The sequence below is a fragment of the Clytia hemisphaerica genome, unplaced genomic scaffold (genome assembly GCF_902728285.1).
Source record: "Clytia hemisphaerica strain Z4C2 unplaced genomic scaffold, Clytia hemisphaerica genome assembly, whole genome shotgun sequence".
NCBI classification, from domain to species: Eukaryota; Metazoa; Cnidaria; class Hydrozoa; order Leptothecata; family Clytiidae; genus Clytia; species Clytia hemisphaerica.
Window position 1 is genome coordinate 2,751 of NW_027103319.1, and position 22,980 is coordinate 25,730.

The following is a 22,980-nucleotide window of genomic DNA, read 5'->3' on the forward strand; positions in this document are numbered from 1 at the left end:
CAGGTTCCGCTCTTTTCTTGCCTTTTTTGTAGCGTGCGATTTCACTAGGTAATGGAGCAAATGAACGCTTTCTTTCTTCTCTGCCACGTGTCGTTCGCAATGTAGCACTCCTTTCATTTTCCGCTTCTTGTTTGAGTTGGATAGCTATTCCATTTGTGACGTGCATTGATTCACCTTAAAAATAATAAGGAAAATGTTAAGGCAACGACTATTTAATAATTGATAGACAACAAGAAGAATGTCAAATTTCTGGTAGAATCAATTTATGCCAAAGATAAGGTCTCAGTAAAAAGTTGAAATCAATGATTAACGATTAGTGGAGTTTGAAATACACTATTTTCGAAAAGATATGCTCGAAATACCTGTCAAAGTCTCAGGATTAATATCATTATTGTCCCAAACAAATGTTAAAAACAAATTAGGAACAAGAGTAGATGGTACGTATGTTTGCACTGAGTCGTTTTCGATTGCTTGGAGGGCAAGTGACGTTTCCATGAAGTTGATTTCATCATATGAGATTGAATGCCCCATGCGATTCAACCATTCAATCATCGACCGAGATCCAGTTTTTCGTTTGACGCACCAACCAAAGATAGCCTGCTTTGAGCAACGGTACTTGCCATTCAAACAATTGTAAATGATGTCTTGAGAAATTGATGATATTATTTTCTTCTTCCTTTTCTTCAATCGGCACATTCTCACACTTGAGATGATTGTGGTGATAAGGCTTTCTAACAGCGGTGGTATCTTTGTTCTGCACCTCACAATTTCATCTTCACTGGGAGGCCAATTGACGTAGGTTTCGTCGAGAGCTTTGATTTCTCTCTTTATCGCTTTCCCAACAATGTCAATTTGCCTCTTAAGAGAGACATTCCTTTTACTCTTTGTTCTCTTAAGTTTTTTAAAAAGCAGCTCTATGATCTGACCTTTTTCCAGTACATTGTTAAATAAAAACCTTTCACCGTGTTTTGGTGTCCAAACGTCAACTTTTCCATCTAAATGATCAATGACGGTGTCACATAAAGTGCGTTTATCAGGGACTTTTTCATTAGGTGAAATTTTGGAAAACTCTTCCGGCAATCGATTGAGGGTCACAAGTTCACAACTATCCACAACACGCTCTTTGACAAAAGCTAATAAGGCTTCAGTTGCTTCGTCGGAAGGTTTTTGAACTTGATTACGCTCTTTTCTTGTGAAGTTTGCATGACAAGAACGGTGGTATTGCAACTCTTTGACAACAATATCCCTCGCAGATATTCCGGAGACTTCCGCAAGAAGACGTTGGTTGTTCCCTTTTTGGATGGCTGTTTCTTGTAGGGTTAATGCTGCCCGCTCGGTGACACACTTCGAAAGTTTTTCGTAACCACTACCTTCCTTCGATTTTTTGTTGAAACAAAGACAGCACTCATCGTCTGCGATATTTTTCCCTGAAAAGTTTTGATGAATTTTTTAGTTATAAGCTAGCAATAACATTAATCGTGGGAAAACAGGGTAACATAAGAAAAGTTTGGAACAGTATTTATATTACATAGGGTCGTGAGACAGGCACAGGAATAAACAATAGCCTAGATATAAATATTTTAAAAAGGTAGAGGAATATTATATGATTTAAGATTATAGTGGGTAGTAAATTGCAATGTCGAAAATATAAGAAGACATACGGTGTACGGCTCCACGATCTCGCTTTCTTTGGGAAGATCGACGGCGACCGGTATCGGAATTATTTACAAGGTTTTCAGGTACTTCGTTTTCAGAGCGATTTTTTTGTATGTTGGTGAGCGTTGTCGAATGTGTGTAAACATCGTAACATTTGACGTGGTATTCTAATGTACTCGCGTTTGGTCCATTCAGCAATTCGATCGCGTTTTTATCTTCCCGGATAGAGCTATGTTAAATGGGAATAACAGAATTAATAAAGACGCTACAGTAATTTGAAAATTAGAATAAAACTACGGGAAGTGCCAGACACCGACCAATAAAGGCTACATGGGTTTTCCTCTGATATGCCTAGGGTATTTTGTATGTTTCACCCACACAAGTCTCAGGTACCGTAAGTCCTTAAAAACGTGTAAAAGAATGGGAAAGTCAGTTCTCTCAAAGGAGGGTGCATCTTTGGATAATAATTCAGCTTTTCGACGCCCTACCGCTGAACAAATATGTCGCGGTCAGCAAGAACAGTATTCTCCAGGGTATCCCTCTATGAATTCGTAACAATATACCCCAGGGGGCACTCGATTATGAAAACGACCGTACGTTCGGCCAAAAATCAGGTCTCTAAAATCGGACCCTTACAGTGCAGGAAAAATTTGGCTGAAAATCGACTCTTATAGTGCAATTTTTCGATATCTTTTGCCCTTTATTTTCTCAAATTTTACACCCTTACAGTGCACTTTTTCCCGGGCCGAACGCGCCCGGTAGGTCACTTACCTAGAGTGCTCCCCCCGGGCAATATACTCATCAATTGGGTGCCCAGGCTAAATACTTTTTACCCGTTGCAATGTGTAAAATTGCTAAGAATTTATAGGATCTATCTTAATAAGGGTCCAAAATCTCTATATTTCATACTTTTTACCTATATTTCATTCTTGTAAAGCTAAACCTGATCAAAAATTTTTATGTTTGACAAAAATGTGCGGATCCAGGCTAGAGCGCCATGTGACGCACCTTCTCGCCCACTAAAAAGCCAAAGGGATACACAAACATAATTTTCCTTGCTTAGACTTGGAAAATAAAAATAGAAGCATAAAATAAGTATTCAAGTGAATTTTTAATGTTTTATGAGGAAATTTATGAGGAAATATATGAGGAACTATTTACGGAATAGCCACTTAAAAGAATAAAAAGGGAAAAGTCAAGACAAAAAGTTACTCACCTGGCTTGCTTTAAACGTTCTAGTGAAACATCAGTTATTTTTCGAACCCTCAGATCACTTCCGGTGTAGACATGAATAAAACAACTTTCCTTCCTTTTCTTTTTCTTTGGTGGTGTCATTAAAAGTGAATCAACTTTGTTAAAATTTTCATCCCCCTCCATCATGATTTGAAAGCATTTCAAAGTTCTCCCGCCAGAAACAAACGAGAAAACGAAAGTGAAAAATATTTTTTTGGCGTTCCATTTTCCCGCTATAATTTTTTTTCTGGAATGTAAACAAAAGTATATTTAGGGGGTCGAATAAAAGTTTTAATAGTTTGAAAAAAGACTTTTTTATCCTTTTGACTAATTAAATTGAAAAATAAATAAAGAAAACATTACAATTAACTAAGTTAATACAAAAAATATTTAAATTTGTTAAACTTGTTTGTTATAATTGTCACTTTAATAGAAGTGTTAACCCCCGTCTCGAAGCACGGTGCATCGGTGCCGTGATGTTAGAACTCCGAATTGTAAACAAACATTTCCAAGATGGCGGCATGAAAATACGAGAAAAGAAAGGTGTCGTTTTCGTAATTTCAAAGAGCTACTGTTCAATACATAATTAATTTTGGAAACTCCGGTTTGCTCAGTAACAATTCTTTAGTGTTTTTTTAATGGAATTTGTGGCGTTTGGTTTGTTCGCAAATTTTGTAGGTACTCACTTTTTTTATGTGACCTCAGCTGCCTGACTATTTCCTTGGGGTCCTCATTGGGCTATCATTGTTATCTGTACCTGTAGAAAGGAGAAGGATATTGGACAGTAGTTTATAAAAAACTCATTTGTATTTGTGACTAAACAGGACTAATAGTAGGGGGAAATTTGTAAAATCGCTCGATTTTTTTAGTCAAAGCACTTGTTATACATTTTTGGAAAGCTAAGGGGTAGGGGAATCAAAATAACTTGGGTGCCAATTTTTTTTCGGACACTTTGGTGTGATTTTCGAACAAATACGATTCAAAAATGATTCATGCACAAGTTTTTTTGGTATTTGTTGACCGTCGAATATACCACTTTTCTTCCATGCAGCATGTAGCACTTTCGAAGGATCAGAAGATTGCATTGGTCCTCCTGACCAAGTCAAAATAACTTCATCAGAGTTTGGATTAAGTTTTGGCCGGATAATGTTGACATATGTTCTAAAATTTTCAAAGGCGGTGGGTCTCAGGTGAACAGGAGCGGGTCCATATGATGCTATAGTTTTATGGTCCCAAACTGGCACCTTGTAAAACCCGTCTGCAAAATGGTGACCATTAAACTCATCAATCTTCATTTGAATCGATACTCCGCTTCGATGCGCATTGGCGAGACCAACTTCGACGATCAAATCGTTTCTTAAGGCTGTAGCAACAGACCTTCTTAGTTTGGTATCTGGGTCTTTTCTAAACATTTCAAAAAATTTGTTAGCTTGTGCTTTCACACGGCCTTCATCATATTTTCGGACTTGTTCGCGAGTTACGAGCATTTTTTTGTCCTGAGCTCGTCTCACGTGACTTTGGATCCTATCTTTCTTATTAAATTTTTTCCTCCATTGTATCAACATTTTCTCGGTTCGAACAATTTCAAGAACATTTAATTGATGGCTTTTATCTTGCGATAAAAACTGTAAAAAGTCTATCAGAGATGAGAGGTATGTTTTAATTGTTCCCGGAAGGTTCTTGTTAGCTTCCAATTGTTGAATATAACTCAAAAGTAGTTTATCATCCGAAATCAGTGGATATACGGTCTTGACACCAATTACACGAAATGCTCTTTCCACATCACCCCTCACTGTCTTTACTGACCTTGAATCTCTGCCACGGTAAGGGCCAGTCATATAGGTCTGAAACTTGTCTAGAAGAGCAGAAATATTGGAAGTATCTCGATTCATATCGGCTGAAAAACGATCCTCACTGAGATTTGGCAATGAGGGATCTTCACTGAGATTAGGCAATGAGCGATCTCCACTGAAATTTGGCAATGAGTTATCATAACTGAGATTGGGCGATGAGAAATTCTCAGAATGGGTTGAATCAGAATCAACGCCTTCACCAAAGTCATCATCAGATTCCAAATCAGATTCCAAATCAGATTCATCTTCTTTTGAGTTTGACTTTCCAGTGACATTCGATTTTTGGAGTAAACCTTGTGATTTGGTCGGTGATCTAACTCCCTTCCAATTCACGGCCATTAAGTTGGGGTCGTAGGGCTTAAAAAGTTTCAACAATGTTTTGTAGTCATCATCAGATGACTTTTTATTATGAGTTTTTCCTCTCAGGTGTTCTCCTGGGTTTTTTGTGATTGCGAAACAATCAGGAAACGGGCATGCTTTTCTTATTCTTTTCTTGTTTTTACCAATAGGTGGTACTGTTCGTAAGCCAAAGAGACCAACCACATTTTTCGATTTTTTGTTGGTCCATTTGTGATGTATTCTGACATGTTTAGGAAGATCACTTTGAATAGTATTGCAATGTGGACACATTTTCTGTGTACGGCACCTAAACAAAAAAAAACAAATTGAGGAGACTTATTACAAATGCAAGTGACTTTTCAATGCAATTCGTTCAAATTATTCACAATATTAAGTATATCGACTTGAAAACAGTAGAAATCGAGGACAAACAAATATTTCGATGTTTTTGTTTGCATTTCGTTCAAATATCCGTAAAATCATGTGATTTGATCTGAAAACAGAAAAGTGAGAATCTTTTCGATATTTTTGAATGCAATTCGTTCAAATTATTCATAATTTTAAGTATATCGACTTGAAAACAGTAGAAATTGAGGACAAACAAACACTTCGGTGTTTTCGTTTGCATTTCGTTCAAATATCCGTAATATCATGTGATTTGATCTCAAAACAGAAAAGTGAGAATCTTTTCGATATTTTTGAATGCAATTCGTTCAAATGCTCATAATATTAAGTATATCGACTTGAAAACAGTAGAAATTGAGGACAAACAAACACTTCGGTGTTTTCGTTTGCATTTCGTTCAAATAACCGTAATATCATGTGATTTGATCTGAAAACAGAAAAGTGAGAATCTTTTCGATATTTTTGAATGCAATTCGTTCAAATTATTCATAATTTTAAGTATATCGACTTGAAAACAGTAGAAATTGAGGACAAACAAACACTTCGGTGTTTTCGTTTGCATTTCGTTCAAATACACGTTTTTTTTTTATAAGGAACCTTAACTTTGCTCTGAGCCTGGAGTTCCTTATTTTTACAGAGAATTTCAGTCTCAAAGTTCCTTATCGAGTTCCTTACTACATAGGAAATTTTGAACTTTTTGCCCCTTGAAAGATCAAAATTTGGTCAAATTAGTCCCAATAAGGTACATTATTTTCAAATCCATTTATTCTCAGCCTGGGCAGTTCCTTAACAATTCCTTATTTTTTGAACCATTTTCAGCCTCGAGTTCCTTATAAACGTGTTCCTTATATAAAAAAAAAAACGTGTATCCGTAATATCATGTGATTTGATCTCAAAACAGAAAAGTGAGAATCTTTTCGATATTTTTGAATGCAATTCGTTCAAATTATTCACAATATTAAGTATATCGACTTGAAAACAGTAGAAATCGAGGACAAACAAATATTTCGATGTTTTTGTTTGCATTTCGTTCAAATATCCGTAATATCATGTGATTTGATCTGAAAACAGAAAAGTGAGAATCTTTTCGATATTTTTTAATGCTATTCGTTCAAATTATTCATAATATTAAGTATATCGACTTGAAAACAGGACAAACAAATATTTCGATGTTTTCATTTGCATTTCCTTCAAATAACCGTAATATCATATGATTTGATTCGAAAACAGAAAAGTGAGAATCTTTTTCGATATTTTTGAATGCAATTCGTTCAAATGCTCATAATATTAAGTATATCGACTTGAAAACAGTAGATATATTAGCGACAAACAAACTCTTTGGTGTTTTTGTTTGCATTTCGTTCAAATACCCGTAATATCATGTGATTTGATCTGAAAACAGAAAAGTGAGAATCTTTTCGATATTTTTGAATGCAATTCGTTCAAATGCTCATAATATTAAGTATATCGACTTGAAAACAGTAGAAATTAGGGCCAAAGAAACTTTTCATTTGCATTTCCTTCAAATACCCGTAATATCATATGATTTGATCTGAAAACAGAAAAGTGAAAATCTTTTCGATATTTTTGAATGCAATTCGTTCAAATGCTCATAATATTAAGTATATCGACTTGAAAACAGGACAAACAGGACAAACAAATATTTCGATGTTTTCATTTGCATTTCCTTCAAATAACCGTAATATCATATGATTTGATTCGAAAACAGAAAAGTGAGAATCTTTTCGATATTTTTGAATGCAATTCGTTCAAATGCTCATAATATTAAGTATATCGACTTGAAAACAGTAGATATATTAGCGACAAACAAACTCTTTGGTGTTTTTGTTTGCATTTCGTTCAAATACCCGTAATAACATGTGATTTGATCTGAAAACAGAAAAGTGAGAATCTTTTTCGATATTTTTGAATGCAATTCGTTCAAATGCTCATAATATTAAGTATATCGACTTGAAAACAGTAGATATATTAGCGACAAACAAACTCTTTGGTGTTTTTGTTTGCATTTCGTTCAAATACCCGTAATATCATGTGATTTGATCTGAAAACAGAAAAGTGAGAATCTTTTCGATATTTTTGAATGCAATTCGTTCAAATGCTCATAATATTAAGTATATCGACTTGAAAACAGTAGAAATTAGGGCCAAAGAAACTTTTCATTTGCATTTCCTTCAAATACCCGTAATATCATATGATTTGATCTGAAAACAGAAAAGTGAAAATCTTTTCGATATTTTTGAATGCAATTCGTTCAAATGCTCACAATATTAAGTATATCGACTTGAAAACAGTAGAAATCGAGGACAAACAAATATTTCGATGTTTTTGTTTGCATTTTGTTCAAATATCCGTAATATCATGTGATTTGATCTGAAAACAGAAAAGTGAAAATCTTTTCGATATTTTTGAATGCAATTCGTTCAAATTATTCATAATATTAAGTATATCGACTTGAAAACAGTAGAACTCGAGGACAAACAAACACTTCGGTGTTTTCATTTGCATTTCCTTCAAATACCCGTAATATCATATGATTTGATTTGAAAACAGAAAAGTGAAAATCTTTTCGGTATTTTTGAATGCAATTCGTTCAAATGCTCATAATATTAAGTATATCGACTTGAAAACAGTAGAAATTAGGGCCAAAGAAACTTTTCATTTGCATTTCCTTCAAATACCCGTAATATCATATGATTTGATCTGAAAACAGAAAAGTGAAAATCTTTTCAATATTTTTGAATGCAATTCGTTCAAATGCTCATAATATTAAGTATATCGACTTGAAAACAGTAGATATTAGGGACAAAGAAACTTTTCGATATTTTCATTTGCATTTCCTTCAAATACCCGTAATATCAAATGATTCGATCTGAAAACAGTAGAAATGTGAGAATCTTTTCGAGATTTTTGAATGCAATTCGTTCAAATACTCTTATTATCATATGATTTGATCTGAAAACAGTAGAAATGTGAGAATCTTTTCCATATTTTTGAATGCTCATAATATTAAGTATATCGACTTGAAAAAGAATAGAAATTGAGGGCAAAGGAACTTCTCTATGTTTTCGTTTGCATTTTGTTCAATTTCAACAGCAAATGCTCAAAATATTGCATATGGTTGGATGAGAAATAAAATTTAAATTTTGATTTAAATTCTTAAGAATTTTTTTTAAGATGAAGGATTCGAAGTCAAAGTGTTCTTCAAACATTCTAAAATTTTGACAAAATATAGTTCATAAAGGACAATTCATAACTTAGCCGGTGAGAAATACTTCAATTCTTTTGCACACTCAAAACTCAGAAAAAGGGTACGGATATAAAGACATTTAATGTAAACCTAAACTAGAGCCCCGTCAAAAGACTCATGGAAGTCTAAAACTGCTGAGGAAAATCATAGAAACCATGGTATACCGATTTAAAAACCGTAGAAATGGGAGAATGTTTACTTTTCTCGGCATTTTGTTAAACAATGGTTTATTATCCCTTCGACATTAAAATATTGCTCGTTTTTGCCAGATTATAAGCTCAAAAATCGGGATTTCGAAAGGATTCTTGGTAGTTTTTCTGAATAACTTAGATGGCTATTTTGTGACGTAACGTCAAAAAGAAGACGCAAAACTGTCAACAAAACAGTTAAGTGACGTCAATTTTACAAATTTATACCCTCCACGGAAGCTATATATTCGAAAATATTGGACAGTAAAGAAACTTTTTTTTTTATCGTATGACATGAAAAATATCTGCAATCTGATTGGCTACATTACAGTGCATAAACGTCATATTTTCATATTTGCATTGTTTGTTTTATTTGCACTGTTTCGCTTCATTTATTGCACTGATCAATGCAACGGCTTCATTTTTTTGACGTCAATTTCTTTGAGAAAGAACGAAAACGAAGGAAAGAAAGTAGATTTTTCAAGACCTTGTATATTTATATATGGATATATGAAATCCCAATCAACCCCACGTCTTCAAATGCAAAAACTAGTTAAACCAGAAGATTGCATAATAATTTGAAATATGTGAAAAAGAACTTCTTAATGCACTTTTTAAGAAGGACCAGGGCTTAGCTAAAATATTTTAAAAACAACTATCACTGACCTTTTGGAAGGAGCTTTGATAATGCTTGGCGATTTCCGTGACGATGTTTGGTCGATAGTCCTTAAAAAATTATTAATTCAAATTACAGTTCACTGGGAAATATACAGAAGCAAAAAACTAAAAAGCAAAATGATTATGAAGTAAATCTGCGCAATTCTCTAAGACCCTAAAATAAAAGTGTTACGAAAAACTGATTCACTTACTTTGTTCCTTCTAATGGTGTTTCTAGTGATTCCTTCAGACCAGTATCGATGACACACCATATTCGACGAGGATTATCGTCCTTTAAAATTTATATCAATGAGAATAAATCAGGATAAACCTTTTGAAGCACTTGGAAATCTATATTAAAGTCTCTTTAAACAAAATAGGCAGTCGTCAGTCGGCTCTACTCTTAATTGAAGAGTGCTATTGTAAACTAATGCCTTTCTGGAAAGATATTAATGAATGAAGTATTTTAAGAATTTAAAAGTTTGAAAAAAAATCGAAAATGAAAAAGAAAAATGAAGATGAACAAGTGATACTTTTATGGACCTACCTGGTTATGCATTTAACACATATATAATTGATATCTACATAAGCGTGACCATTAAACAATCATTCAGAACACAAATAGTGACGATCTATTAAAATTAGTCGTTTGTTTCTTATAAAAAAACACCTTTACAAACCAAAATTTCATGCTCTTGAAATATTCTTTCATATTCAAGACTTCGAGAGCAAAAAAACATCTCTTTTTAGCTGAAATTTACCCCAAATATTTTTTTCCAAGAATCGAGCTCCGTCACATTCGAGGGTGTATAGTTATGCATCTTTGTGCAAAAAATCATAAAGAATAAAAGAGCCAATCTCGAGAAAAGCTAATACCTAAGCAATTGATAGTGTGCTTATAAAAAAATATCAAATTTGGCCAGCTTTTCTATAAAAACATGTCTAAACACATATATTCTTTAAAAGTAAGCCCTCATGAGCAAAAAAAACATCTATCTCATAAAATAGAATTGAGTAATTTCATTAAGAACATTGATGTATGCTTATTAATAGTGATTCTTATAGATTAACATGCGTTTTTTGAGCCAACTAAAATTTTTTTGCAAAAATCTGCTTGAACCGTATTTTACCTATGATGGTACCTTACTTTCCTGCAAAAAATCAGAAAAAATTAATGATCCAATTTTTCACCCATTTTTTAAACCCATTTTTTAGCCGTTCTTTGGCCCAAATTTGCCCAAAATTTTTTTTTGAAAATCGGGCTCCGTCACATTCGAGGGTTTATAGTTATGCATCTTTGTTCAAAATATCGTAAAGAATGAAAGAGCCAATCTCGAGGAAAGCTAATACCTAAGTAATTGATAATGTGCTTATAAAAAAATATTGAATTTGGCCAGTTTTTTTATAAAAGCACGCCAAGCAACCAAAATTTCATGTCGAAACACATATATTCTTTAAAAGTAAGCCCTCCTGAGCAAAAATCTCATTAAAAAATTGAGTAATTTGACTAAGAACATTGATGTATGCTTATTAATAGTTATTCTTATAGATAAACATGCGTTTTTTGAGCCAATAAAATTTTTTTGCAAAAATTCGCTTAAGCCATCTTTTACCTACGATGGTACCCTACTTTCATGCAAAAAATCAGAAAAAATTAACGACCTAATTTTTCACAATGTCCAAAAAACCCGTTTTTTAGCCGTTTTTTGGCCCAAATTTGCCCCAAAAATTTTTTTTTTGAAAATCGGGCTCCGTCACATTCGAGGGTTTATAGTTATGCATCTTTGTGCAAAAAATCAGAAAAAACTAACGAGCCAATCATGAGGAAAGCTAATAACGAACGAACAGACGAACGGACAAAGGTTAATTTATAGGACCTCCACCGGGGTAGGTCCAAAAAAAACTACTGCACCAAAAATGTCAATATTCACTAAACAAAAACTTCAAACTTCAAAATATGTAATCAGATCTTTCATACCTACACTCTTTTTTTATAAGCATATCGAGGCTGAAAATGGCCAAAAAATTAAGCATAATTCCAAGCTAGGCTGCCAGCATCCCCGTCAAATTTGTTTTGTTATCGTTTCGCGCTTAACCCCTTTTACGATATACGAATTATAGTTATAGGGGATGCTAATTCCGGATCTGGTGACCGAAAAAAATTCATTTTCGAAAATCGGGCTCCGTCACATTGGGAATTACCATTTGCATCATCCCCCTAAGGTAGGTCCAAAAAGATGTATCTTGTTATAAATTTGTATGGTCCTTCAATTCAAAGTACTCCAAAAAGAGCAAAAAATGGGCAAAATAGACAAACAAAGTTTCCACAGTATATTTACATGGAAGAAGATATCATCTGGTGCGTCACGGTCGAAATCAATGGGAATGTCCGACATCTCTTCTTCCTATAACAATTTAAAAAGAAATTACTGATAAAGCTACGGCGACACGAGATTTTCTTTTCCGCGTTGGTGCAATGAGACATTGCTCCACCAGTGAGACATTGCTCCATTGCACCAACGTGTGAAAAAATCGTCGTGTCGCATGGTTTTTTGTTTTGTTTTGTGGCACAAAAAAAGAGAGAAAAACCCATAAAAAACACTCAAATTTTGTCCCTGAGACAATGGAGCGAAATAGATCTGTTCTATTTTTTTATAATCACGAAGATTCATAAATTTGTAAAATGTGCTAATTATGGTACCAATGCACTAAAATATTTCAAAGATTTACTTACGGCCACCAGGTTACTTAACAAAATCTCTGATATTTTAGTACGAACACATTCTAAATGTACCTTGCAAAGACATTCATCATTTCCTATGGCATGATATACATCCTAAAAAATGAAATAAAAAACAGATACAATGTATAACGAAGGATAATTGCATTACTTTTATGAACCTACCGGATTATTAAATGAACATTGAATATGTAGAAACAATGACAATTTTTAAGGTAACGATGAATTTTTTAAAAATAAAAGATTTGAATTAATAAGTATTGAGGACCACTACTCAGAAAGTTTTTAGGTAAGGAAAGAAGAGAATATATGATACAAAAATGTCCTGAAATCAGAAAAACGTTGATTTCTAACATATACTTCTAGTTCTCTACAAGAGTTCCAGATTCAAAGGACATTTTTTTAGAAATCAAACGTTAAGCATCACCACAAAATGACCAATACCTTAAATATGACAGGTTGCTTCAGCAGAGTTAAACCATCTACTAGAAGATACCTGAAGAAAAGTAGACAAACAACAAATTAATTATACTTGTATAAGGTGCTTCTGGGTAAGGCTAAAAAAACTGGGTTATCATTATTTTTTTTTTATTTATAGTAATATATTTCGCAGGTCTATCGACCTCTATGAAATAATCATATTTATTTAACATTTTGTAGGCGCACATTTGGCCTCTAAATCAGTCGTCTTTACAATATTTCATTTTCAGTAACGCGTAAGTCACAGCAGATCTTCTTGAAATAGAGTCTAGTCCGAGGACTTCCTCTAACCTTTATTTGACTGCCATCCTTTTGTAACTTTGTCTTCTCTTTTGCGTTCCTATGCCATTCTTTGATGGTTTCGCGTTCTTTTTTAGAAAAATCATCGGTTACTCGTAAATCAGTTACAATTTTCTTTAGCTTGTGGACTGATGCTAGAATCTGACGTTTCTCTTCTTCATTCCTTAACACAACTTTTAAGGGTCGCCAACGTTTCGTCCTGAACATCTCGTTCTTTCGAGCTCCTATTCTTTCTGCGCTGACGATGTTTACCTTTAGTCCCATTTGGCTGCTCACAAATTCTTCGACGTAATCTTTATCACTTGTTCGCTGTTCTTCAAGGGTTTCATGTTTGAGTTCACCAATGTTGTGAACAATGATATTGCACTTTGTCAGGTTCAGCCATCGTACTTCTTCTTTCTCTTCTTTGATGAAGTTCTTGATCGTTACCTCTTGTTTCTTTAACTCTGTAATGCTAGCATATGTCTGTTGTTTCATAGTTACCTCTTGCTTCTTCAGTTCTTCTTTGGTAGTTTCTGCGTATGTCCTTTGTTTTTTATCTTTAGCGACATCTTCCTTATCTAAAAGTTTCTCGATTTTCTTCTCCAGCCTGTCCAATCGAGCGTTTGTAGATTTATCTCCTTGTTGCTCTCCATTATTAACCTTATCAGTATTTGTTGCCTTGTCCTTACGCACTCTTTCTGTACTTGTTTTGATCTTTTCCAGAAGAATTGGCGTGACTGTAACACATTTGGCACATTCGAAGCGCCGGCTTTTGTATTGGAGACACAACTGTATCTGATAGGCAGGTAGCTCCGTGCATGCATAATGGACAAACCTTTCGCATCTTCTACATTGTAGCACATCATTGTCCTTCACAATCTCGTTCATGAAGCAGTTGTCAGGGGTGCAGAATCCATTATTTTGTTGAATTTCGATTTTTTTTGGTATTTCTTTAGTTTTCGCCATTTTGATGCATTTCGACGAGCACAACCAGCCAGAAAAAAATTTGACGTCAATCATACTGTTGTTTATTAAAAATGAATTATCAATCCGAATTGGTCGTGCAATTTCACAGGATTAAAAAAATAAGTAGATTCAAGAAGAAAAAATAGTAAGTGGTTAGAAAAACACAACGTTCAGTTTCTTTAAATTTTGTTTACTAAAACCAATTACCAAATACCTTCGATTTCTAAAGTATCTTCTAACACTGATAACAGGTCTGCTAAGCCTAATAAAAATAATAGTACAATTTTGCATCATGGAATAGGTATTGAAAATGTTTTTCAAAGAAGGTAAAATCAAAAGTATCTGTTTTGATCCGTCGCCAGGGAAAGCATCAAAATCGTAATCGATGTGAATAGACTCAAATCATTAGCTAATAACATAAAAATTTACTTGTATTCGGGCTGTTTGACGGCAGCTTCGATGATGTCAGCATAATTTGCAATTTGGGCTCTCATTTCTTTCGCAGTGATTATTCTAAAATAAGAAAATGTGAAGCAAAGGATTAGATATTGTGTTAGAACTATTCACTTACACAATCATCAACTCAGTGGGCAGTAATATTTTGTCTTTCAAAAATAGCATGGTTGTCAAGGACGCCGTCCACTACATCTGCTGATTACCGATTCGATCTGGCTAGCCAGGGTGCAGTAGGCCATGCTGATGAGTCAACCCGGACGAAATGCATATGCTGCTCTGCCACCCTGGACAGTAATTCTTTGAATTGCTTAAAAATATATAACGGGTGTGCCATAAAAAAATAAATGACATGATTCGAACCAAGTGCATAGCTTATGCCATTTATTAAGTTCAGTTTAAAAAATATTACATAATTAACATAATTAACATTATACCTTACAGATTGGTTTTTCACCAAACTCTTGAAAGCCTAAAATATATCGTAAAATAGAGATTTTTACTGACTTTAAATGAATTTATGCGCTTTTAAAAAGGTCCTCTGCCAGAAGGCGTAAAAATTAAACATGTATAATTCTTACTTCTTATGAAAGAGTTCTTACAAAAGACTGATTCTAGGGTTGTTTAGTTCAAGCATGGAACTATGGTTTAAGCCCTCAGAAAAAAGAAAAAGTAAACACTTAGAACTTTACCATGAATGAGTAGCCAAATTAAAGTTTTCACACACATTTTCACTTAATTAAATTGTACCTTTTTATCTGGGGTAGGTGGTATAATGTCTTCATCAAATTTGACTTGTTCAACTTCAGTAATGGTTTCATCATCGATTAGTTCTGCTTCTCCACCGTTTAGTTCTGCATCTACACCGTTCAGTTCTGCTTTTCCACTGTTGACTTCTGATTCTCTATTGTTAAGTTCTGCAACTCCGTCGTTGAGTTCTGTTACTTCATCAATCAGTTCTGCTTTTCCACTATTCGGCTCTGCTTCTCCATTGTTCAGTTCTGCTTCTCCAATGTTCAGTTCTGATTTTCCATCGATAAGTTCTGTTTCTCCATCAATGAGTTCTGTTATTACAGTGATCAGTTCTGCTTCTTCATCGTTCAGTTCTGCTTTTCCACTGTTGAATTCTAATTCTCCATCGTTAAGTTCTGCCACTCCGTCGTTAAGTTCTGTTTCTTCATCAATCAGTTCTGCTTTTCCACCATTCAGGTCTGCTTCTCCATTGTTCAGTTCTGCTTCTCCATTGTTCAGTTCTGTTTTTCCATCAATCAGTTCTGCTTCTCCATCGTCCAATTCTACTGTTCCATCGCCTCCAATCCTATATTCTACTTCAAAATGGACCAATTTCACTGTTTCTTCTTTAGCCTCCTGTAGAGCGAAAAGTTACGATACTTTCATAGAATTTTGAACAATCAGACCTTCCAAAATAATAACTTCAACTCACTTCATATAAAATATTTATCAACATTTTTACCTCTTTGTAAGGGGGAGCATCAATGTAAATAAAATTCAAAAACATTTAATCCAAATCAGTAAATTGCGCTCAAGGCCTAGCACATGAAAACAAAATTTTGTACTCTTTTTGCTATGAATCGTCACATATAAAAGTCTTACCAAATTTTCAAAGGTAGTTGGAACAGGTATTGTGCAGGGTTTTCCGTAACGCTCCTGAATAAAAAAAACGACCGTGAAACATGTTATTCACAGATTTAATTTGATGTGAAAATTTTGACAGTATAAATGAACATTAAAGATCTGCCTGAATAATATAGAGTAAACTTACTTCATTCAGTCTCCATGGCATTGCATCAGTATCTATATGTGCTGTCCGTAACCCAAAACAATAGTCATACCTACAACAAAAGTCAAAAATATTTTTTGGTCTAACTTAAATTGTGTTACAAAAGCTAAACTCAACTGAAGGTATGCGGAGACCTAGATTATTTGTTGCAAAAATTTCTATTTCCTTTTCCGATGTAAAATTTTAACAAATTCAAAAGATAAAACTCAGTACCCAGGAAGAAAAATTTCAAGAAAGTCAAGAAATAGAGAATTAACTTTCAGAAGATAATCTTAAAAAACTATTAAGCAATAAGCAGATCACTCTCGTGAATTGTAACCAGGTTCTTGAAACAAGGCCTGCTTTATACGGTTTTGATAGCTTGATCACAAGATATTTAAGTTAAAAATTTTATTAGTACTGTACTATTATTTTTTCTGGTATTCCAGCTAGAACTCCCTTCAAAATGTTGTTCAAGTTGTTTGTTGGTCAAGTTGTAAAAAAACCTGATTAACCTTACAAAGAACCAGATTTTTACCTTAACTCAGTCCCAATTTCAATATCAATATCTTTCTTTACAAACAAACAAAGGGCGAATGAATCTCCAATCCTTTCTCGCTTCATTACACAATTTGCATAAATTTCAGGGGAATCGTTAACCAGTCGTCCATATGAAGAAGACATTGTTGCATCAATACTTAGAGTAAAATTAGAGTAAAAATGACATAACACATAAAATATAAAATTGTATTAAAGAAAACACGAGAATGCAATTGGACTTTCAAGAAAAAAGTCGAATCTCTTGGTTGAGGATATCAATTATTCAGGTGGTTAAATGCGTCTTTGATGAAGTATAGATAACATCTTAGGGGCCAAACATCTAATACAAGGTGGCTATCCAGGGAGTGAAGTATATTAAAGCTATCCAAAAGAATATAATATAAAAGAATATCCACAGGCTCTTCTGAAAATAAGGATATCTGGGGAGTCATTCCTTTGAAAATTAGTATCCTAAACATGGGGTAGAATTTTTTTTTCTAGAAAAGCCCAATACAAATCTTTTATTTTGACCCACATCGGGTGACCACAAACAAGTTTCTATCTTTCAGAGAGGTTTTTTAACAGAAATTTTTTTTTAATTTTCAAAATATCTACGATAAATTTTGAGCGATGATTTATTAAATTCTGATAATTATTCGAAAAGTTGTAAGCAAAAAACTTTTTTATGACTTCAATTATTTCTGGAAAAAAAAACTTGAAAGAAAGGGAGAAACTTTTTTATGGGTCCCCCAGTAGAAAAAGAAATATTTAACAATAATAAGCTACCTTAAAGGAAGAAATTTTGGCGGGAATTTAATTTGGCGGATGGCCAAAAAAGTTTTTTCAGAGGGAATTTAATTTGGCGGATGGACGAAAAAACTAAATTTAGCGGGAATTTAATTTGGCGGTCGCTTAAAAATTTAACCTTAAGATGGCATCAAAACAGCGAAAAAATAGCAAAAACACCTTAAAGGAGATCATATTTTCAAAATGTTTAATTTGGCGGGAATTTAATTTGGCTGATGGCGGAAAAAAGAAACTTTGGCGGGAACTTAATTTGGCGGATTTCAGTCAAATCTGCCAAATCTGCCAAATTTTCTTTCCGCCAAAATTTCTTCCTTTAAGGTATACAAAAAGAAAGAATGGTTTACAGTGTGAAGTGTGTGTAAAAAATTTGTTAAAATTTTTTCCCTTATGGAATTTAAATCATGTAGTTAAATTTTGAAAAAATCAACAATATAAGTCATATACTGTAAAGTGTGGTTTAGATTTTCAGGATTTTATTTTTTGTGAACTCTGTCATTCTTTTTCCTAAATAAACTGTATTATTTAGGGTCAGGCTGGAATTGCTAACAGGCCTTTGATGATTGATAATTGGTGGTTAAAAATCTTGAGAAAAATAATTGAATTGTTTTTTCTAAAAAACGCAAATTATTTTCAGTAATCAATAAGTAGAGCATTTAGTAAGAGCTTTAACTCATCCCATCTTTTTTAAGGGTAAAAAGAAATAGAAATTCTCTGTAATGCTAACAGAAAAATCATTGTGTATTTTAAATGGTAAACGGTACATAGAAAGCCCTTGAAAGTAGTTCAGAGTAGATGAAATCCTCTTTACCTAACAGTTTTTTCTGCGCAGTTTTTGATTTTATCAAATATATAGTTTCCAATTCCTTTTTCTTTGTATTTTTGTGCCCTTTTTCTACCTTCTGCTTGACTCACAACTTCACCTGAAGAAAAAAGTAAAGGCAAATTAAATCTTGAATAATTTAAGTAGGACAATGGACATTCTGAAAAAATCTTTCTCAGTTAACCAAGATCTAAAAGAAGATCTGAAAATCTTATTTTAAAATGTTAAAATGTGTGCAGGTCAGTTTTCCAACAAAAAGACAGGGACTTATTGAGTGACATGTTCTTAAGCCTAGAATAATTTAGCCACGCTTGGAGTTCAATTGCATCTTTTCTAAAAATAAAAAAATATGGTCAGAAAATTTAGGAAATCTTTCTAAGTAAAATAGAAAGTATCTTTTTGTTGACATAATATAAAACTAAATCCCTTTTACAAAACCATGACAAACCTTTATACTCCAATAAGAATTGATCACGGTTGAATCTCTTCTTGGCAAAAACTCCATAACCTAAAACAGTTGGATAAAAATTGAAAAATACTAAAATTTATTTCAAATTAGCTGTCAGTAATGTTTTAAACCTTTATTATTTTTGATAGGCGTCAAAATAGATAGCAATATTTTACTTATTGAAAAGATAATCGTGAGAGTGAAAATTGCAAAAGAATACTGGTTAAGGACATTAAATATAGAAATATTCTGAGTATACAAGAAACTCAGATTATAGAACCAGATTTTAATAACAATTCCTACCAATATCATTGTCTATCTTATGTATAAAGAAACGATCGCTTTCGTCAAGCCTGAGTAACTCTTGCAGTGTTTGCTTTTTTCTTCGAAGTTCTAAAATAAGAAGATTAATCTAATGTCATTGAAAATGGTTATTGTAGTGTAATTTTCTTCTAGAAGGTTTTCCTTCTTTTTTCCTTCTTCATTTTTGAACTTTTTTTGAAAAAAGGTTGAAAGCAAACATATATCCATGGTGTTGACTTCATATTTAAATCAAATAAAATTATAACTTATAATTGACCTTAATTGGCCTTGCACTATTGTTTTTGTACAATTTACAATCAAAGAAATATATAAAGTTAAACCTAAAGATTATTCAATAATAAAATAAAACTTACTTCTTTGCATTATTTACATGAATTCATTTACTATCTGTCAATTGTAATCTCTTATCAATTTTTATCTATAATTTTATAAAAGCAAGTTCTTTTTACTTTTTAACAAATGAAAAGTGAGCTAAAGCACTTTCTCTTGCTAGTTAAAAAAAAGCAACCCAATAGCAAGAAAAAGGGAGTAATATTTTAGGAAGCAATTATTAATTCAAACACAGTAATCACTAGGTAATGTACATGAAAACATGCTTCTGTATGTAATGAGTAGTTACAAATTTACTATTTTGTATCATAACTCCACATAATATATAACGATTATTTTTATTTATGTCCAGATACAAAGCATGAGATTCCAGAAAAATCTTTATGAAATAAAGTTTGCTAAAAATCTCCCCACTTTTGTTTAGAATGTTGAGATAAACAAAAAATGAGAACTTTTCAAAAAAACACTTTTCCTTAAAGCAAATTCATGTAAAAGCTGGTTTGTTTAAATCCCAATCAAGAAAAAGTTGAAAGCAAAGAAAAAGAACAAGCAACATGCTGAATGACAACAATAGGGAGAAAATTCAGGCTGCGAAAATAAAGAGATTTATTAAAAGGGAAACGTGAAATATTTTGCAGTTAATGTAGTTAATAGAAAAGGTCCTGAAAATGAATGAACAAATGAATGGACACACGTATACGAACAGGAATTGCTATTTTGCATCAGTGTGTAAAATTTCATATGTAAAGTAGAACTCAAAAAAATTCAGAAAAAACCATTTTTCTGGCAATGAACGGCTGTTCCAACAAAAAAAATTGTTATTGAAGATTAAAAACCATGCTTAATCTTGGGCATGTCCTAGCAGAACCTATACAACTTGGCAAAAAAACAAACTTTAACCTTAATTGAGCTACATTTTAAAGAATAGAACAGAATAGGAAGAGCTTACTCGGTCCTGATTTTATTCAGTATTAAAGTTGGTGATATAGTGAATTGCACATGGTATGCCCGTCTCTAAAGGTTATCAAAAATCCATTATTTTCAGCCTTTCACTCCATTGAATAAAAATATCAATAGAATCAATAGTAAGTATTATTATTGATGTGCGCTGCCACATTAATAATAAATTCTCAATTAAATTTGAATTGAATCCAATCAAATATTTACATCTTTTTCACACTGTGATTGATCTTGATTGTTTGATTAACCACTTCAATGGCTTCAATCAAATTCGATTGATCCAATCTTCAATTTTCAAATTTGATTGGTTTCAAATTGAAACTTTTTCAAACTGATTGTCACCGGACTGACCAGGACTGACTCTGATTTGTTGCCACGCGTCAGAAATTGGAGTCAGAGAGTCAAAAAGAATTTTGGAGCTTCGCTTTTGAATCTTCGCTTTTGAATCTCTATTTCAAGGACCATTTTGAAAACACAGTATGAAACAGAATCTGTTTTATATTGATATTTCCCAATTATTTTATCAGATTTTCTAAATTACGGACAAACCCAATGAACATCAACAGCATTAAATGAGGCTAGGGTGTTTAAACACCCTACTTTATTTCAACTTGGTCTACTCGAGTACCATTTTTTAAACAGAAAAAATTTAGCCAGCAGAACAACTGTGACTACCCTTTTGATTTGCGGTTGAGATGACACAAACCAAAAAATATTTCACAAATGGCCTAGTTGAGAGGTGATTTTTTTAAATTTTTACCTCCCTCTCTGATTCAGAAAATGTTATATTGGATCAGCAAAAGTACAGTTGAATTTCTTTCAACTTATTCTGTCACCCTCCATTTTACCCCGCCATATTGTTTAATGAGCAGTAAAAAAACTACCGTAACCTTCAATCATACAAACAAAACTTTTCTATGGATTGATTTCATGTTGATAAAACCCAAACCAAAACATTTTATACATCACAATATAAATTATGCCAAGATCAAATTAATTCAAAACATGTTTAAAAAAATGTAATTAAATTGCCATTACCTTGAGATTTTGTTAACGATTGAACAATAATTTGCTTCTGCGACACCAGCACGAGCACCTTATGGTTTGATGGTTTCGATTAATGGCTTTTATTTCGATGGTTTTTAAGGATAAACATACGTGTGCACACGCCCGAAGCCACCTGAGCGCAGAAAAAATTCGCCCACACGCACATGGTTGTTGTAATCAAATTTTTACGACACAATTGATCCAATTCCCCCTGTAGGCCAACAATTGTAGGCGATATACTGGATTAGGTTGCAAAATTGATTGTGAAGCGCATGGAAAAGCATGAAAGAAAGAATTTGTTTTGTTTTTTTATGACTACTGCGGGATGTGTGTGTGTTTTCATTGTTATCAAAGCTTAATTTTATTTGCAATTGTTATACAAACAGATTTATGTAACAATACTGTTTACAATATGTGACCCTCCAAACGATTTGGAGTACATTAAAAACGAGACCGGTCTTGGTGCGGTCGTGCTCGTGCCGCTTTCCGACTGGTTAATTGTGCGTGTAAAAGTTAAAAAAAGCGCCCAGAAGACCGCACAGTACTGTATGGTCCGTGCGTACAAAACGCCAACTAAAGCGGACGATGGTGCGGTCCCCGCCGACTAAAGGGGACGATGGTGCGGCCCCCGCCGACTAAAGCGGACGATGGTGCGGTCCCCGCTGTTTGTTTATATTTCATTCAGTTGCCGTAAGAATTTCAGCCTCCAGTTCAAGCAAGCAAAACAACAATTTGTTTCTGGACACACAAAAAGAACTTGCGATGTTTGATGTTCGATGCTCACATGTGAATTCTTGAGTTCAATTTTGTTTATTTTGCCCAACGTTATAAAATCGGCGAACAGTCATGTAAAAAACCATTCCGTAAAATGTATGCTGTTTGTTATGATTTCTCGTTGCCGGCAAACGTTTCGAACGGCAAAATGTCCGCACCATGACTGCACTGAATACCGCACTTATTCAAATGGTACTCTTTAGTGACCAATCGAGTGCGTTTGAATGGATTTTTAGAAAAGATTTTTGAATGATTTCTGGCTGATACAAAGCTATCATTTTACCGCACGGTAAATCGTTTCGCCGCTTTTTTGCCGCACATTTTATCAATCTGTCCGCACCAAGACCGGTCTTATTTTTAATGTACTCCAAATCGCTTGGGGGTCACATATGGTTTTTGATTAAAAAAATTGAACAAACTTTTTTCAATGATGTCTAATATTGAGTGCACTAAAAATCTATATACCATCATTTTGCCCTAACATGCAACGGGTCATATTCTGGACTGCATTTTTATTTATTGTAAACAGAGAATTGGAAAGGGATAAAAAAACAGCTCCTCTAATCGCCAAGATTTTTACGATAGATCAGGGTTCGAATTATAGCTTCACACTTCGCAAATTACTAAGCG

General features: G+C 33.5%; 1 protein-coding gene across 1 annotated transcript; it reads right to left on the reverse strand.

Annotated features, from left to right (window-relative positions):
- Positions 1 to 544: 544 nt before the first annotated feature.
- LOC136814781 (uncharacterized) lies at positions 545 to 19,659 on the reverse strand. The gene is made up of 20 exons (XM_067071207.1): positions 19,593 to 19,659; positions 19,219 to 19,308; positions 18,916 to 18,975; positions 18,456 to 18,567; positions 16,839 to 16,997; positions 16,304 to 16,373; positions 16,135 to 16,188; positions 15,271 to 15,888; positions 14,958 to 14,992; positions 14,497 to 14,580; positions 14,282 to 14,329; positions 12,784 to 12,835; positions 12,394 to 12,435; positions 11,939 to 12,004; positions 9,812 to 9,891; positions 9,609 to 9,668; positions 3,841 to 5,388; positions 1,662 to 1,885; positions 927 to 1,427; positions 545 to 681 (listed from the first exon to the last, which is right to left on the reverse strand). The coding sequence occupies exons 1-20, from the start codon at positions 19,600 to 19,602 to the stop codon at positions 545 to 547; spliced, it is 4,050 nt and encodes a 1,349-aa protein (XP_066927308.1). The 5' UTR covers positions 19,603 to 19,659.
- Between the last annotated feature and the right edge of the window lie 3,321 nt (positions 19,660 to 22,980).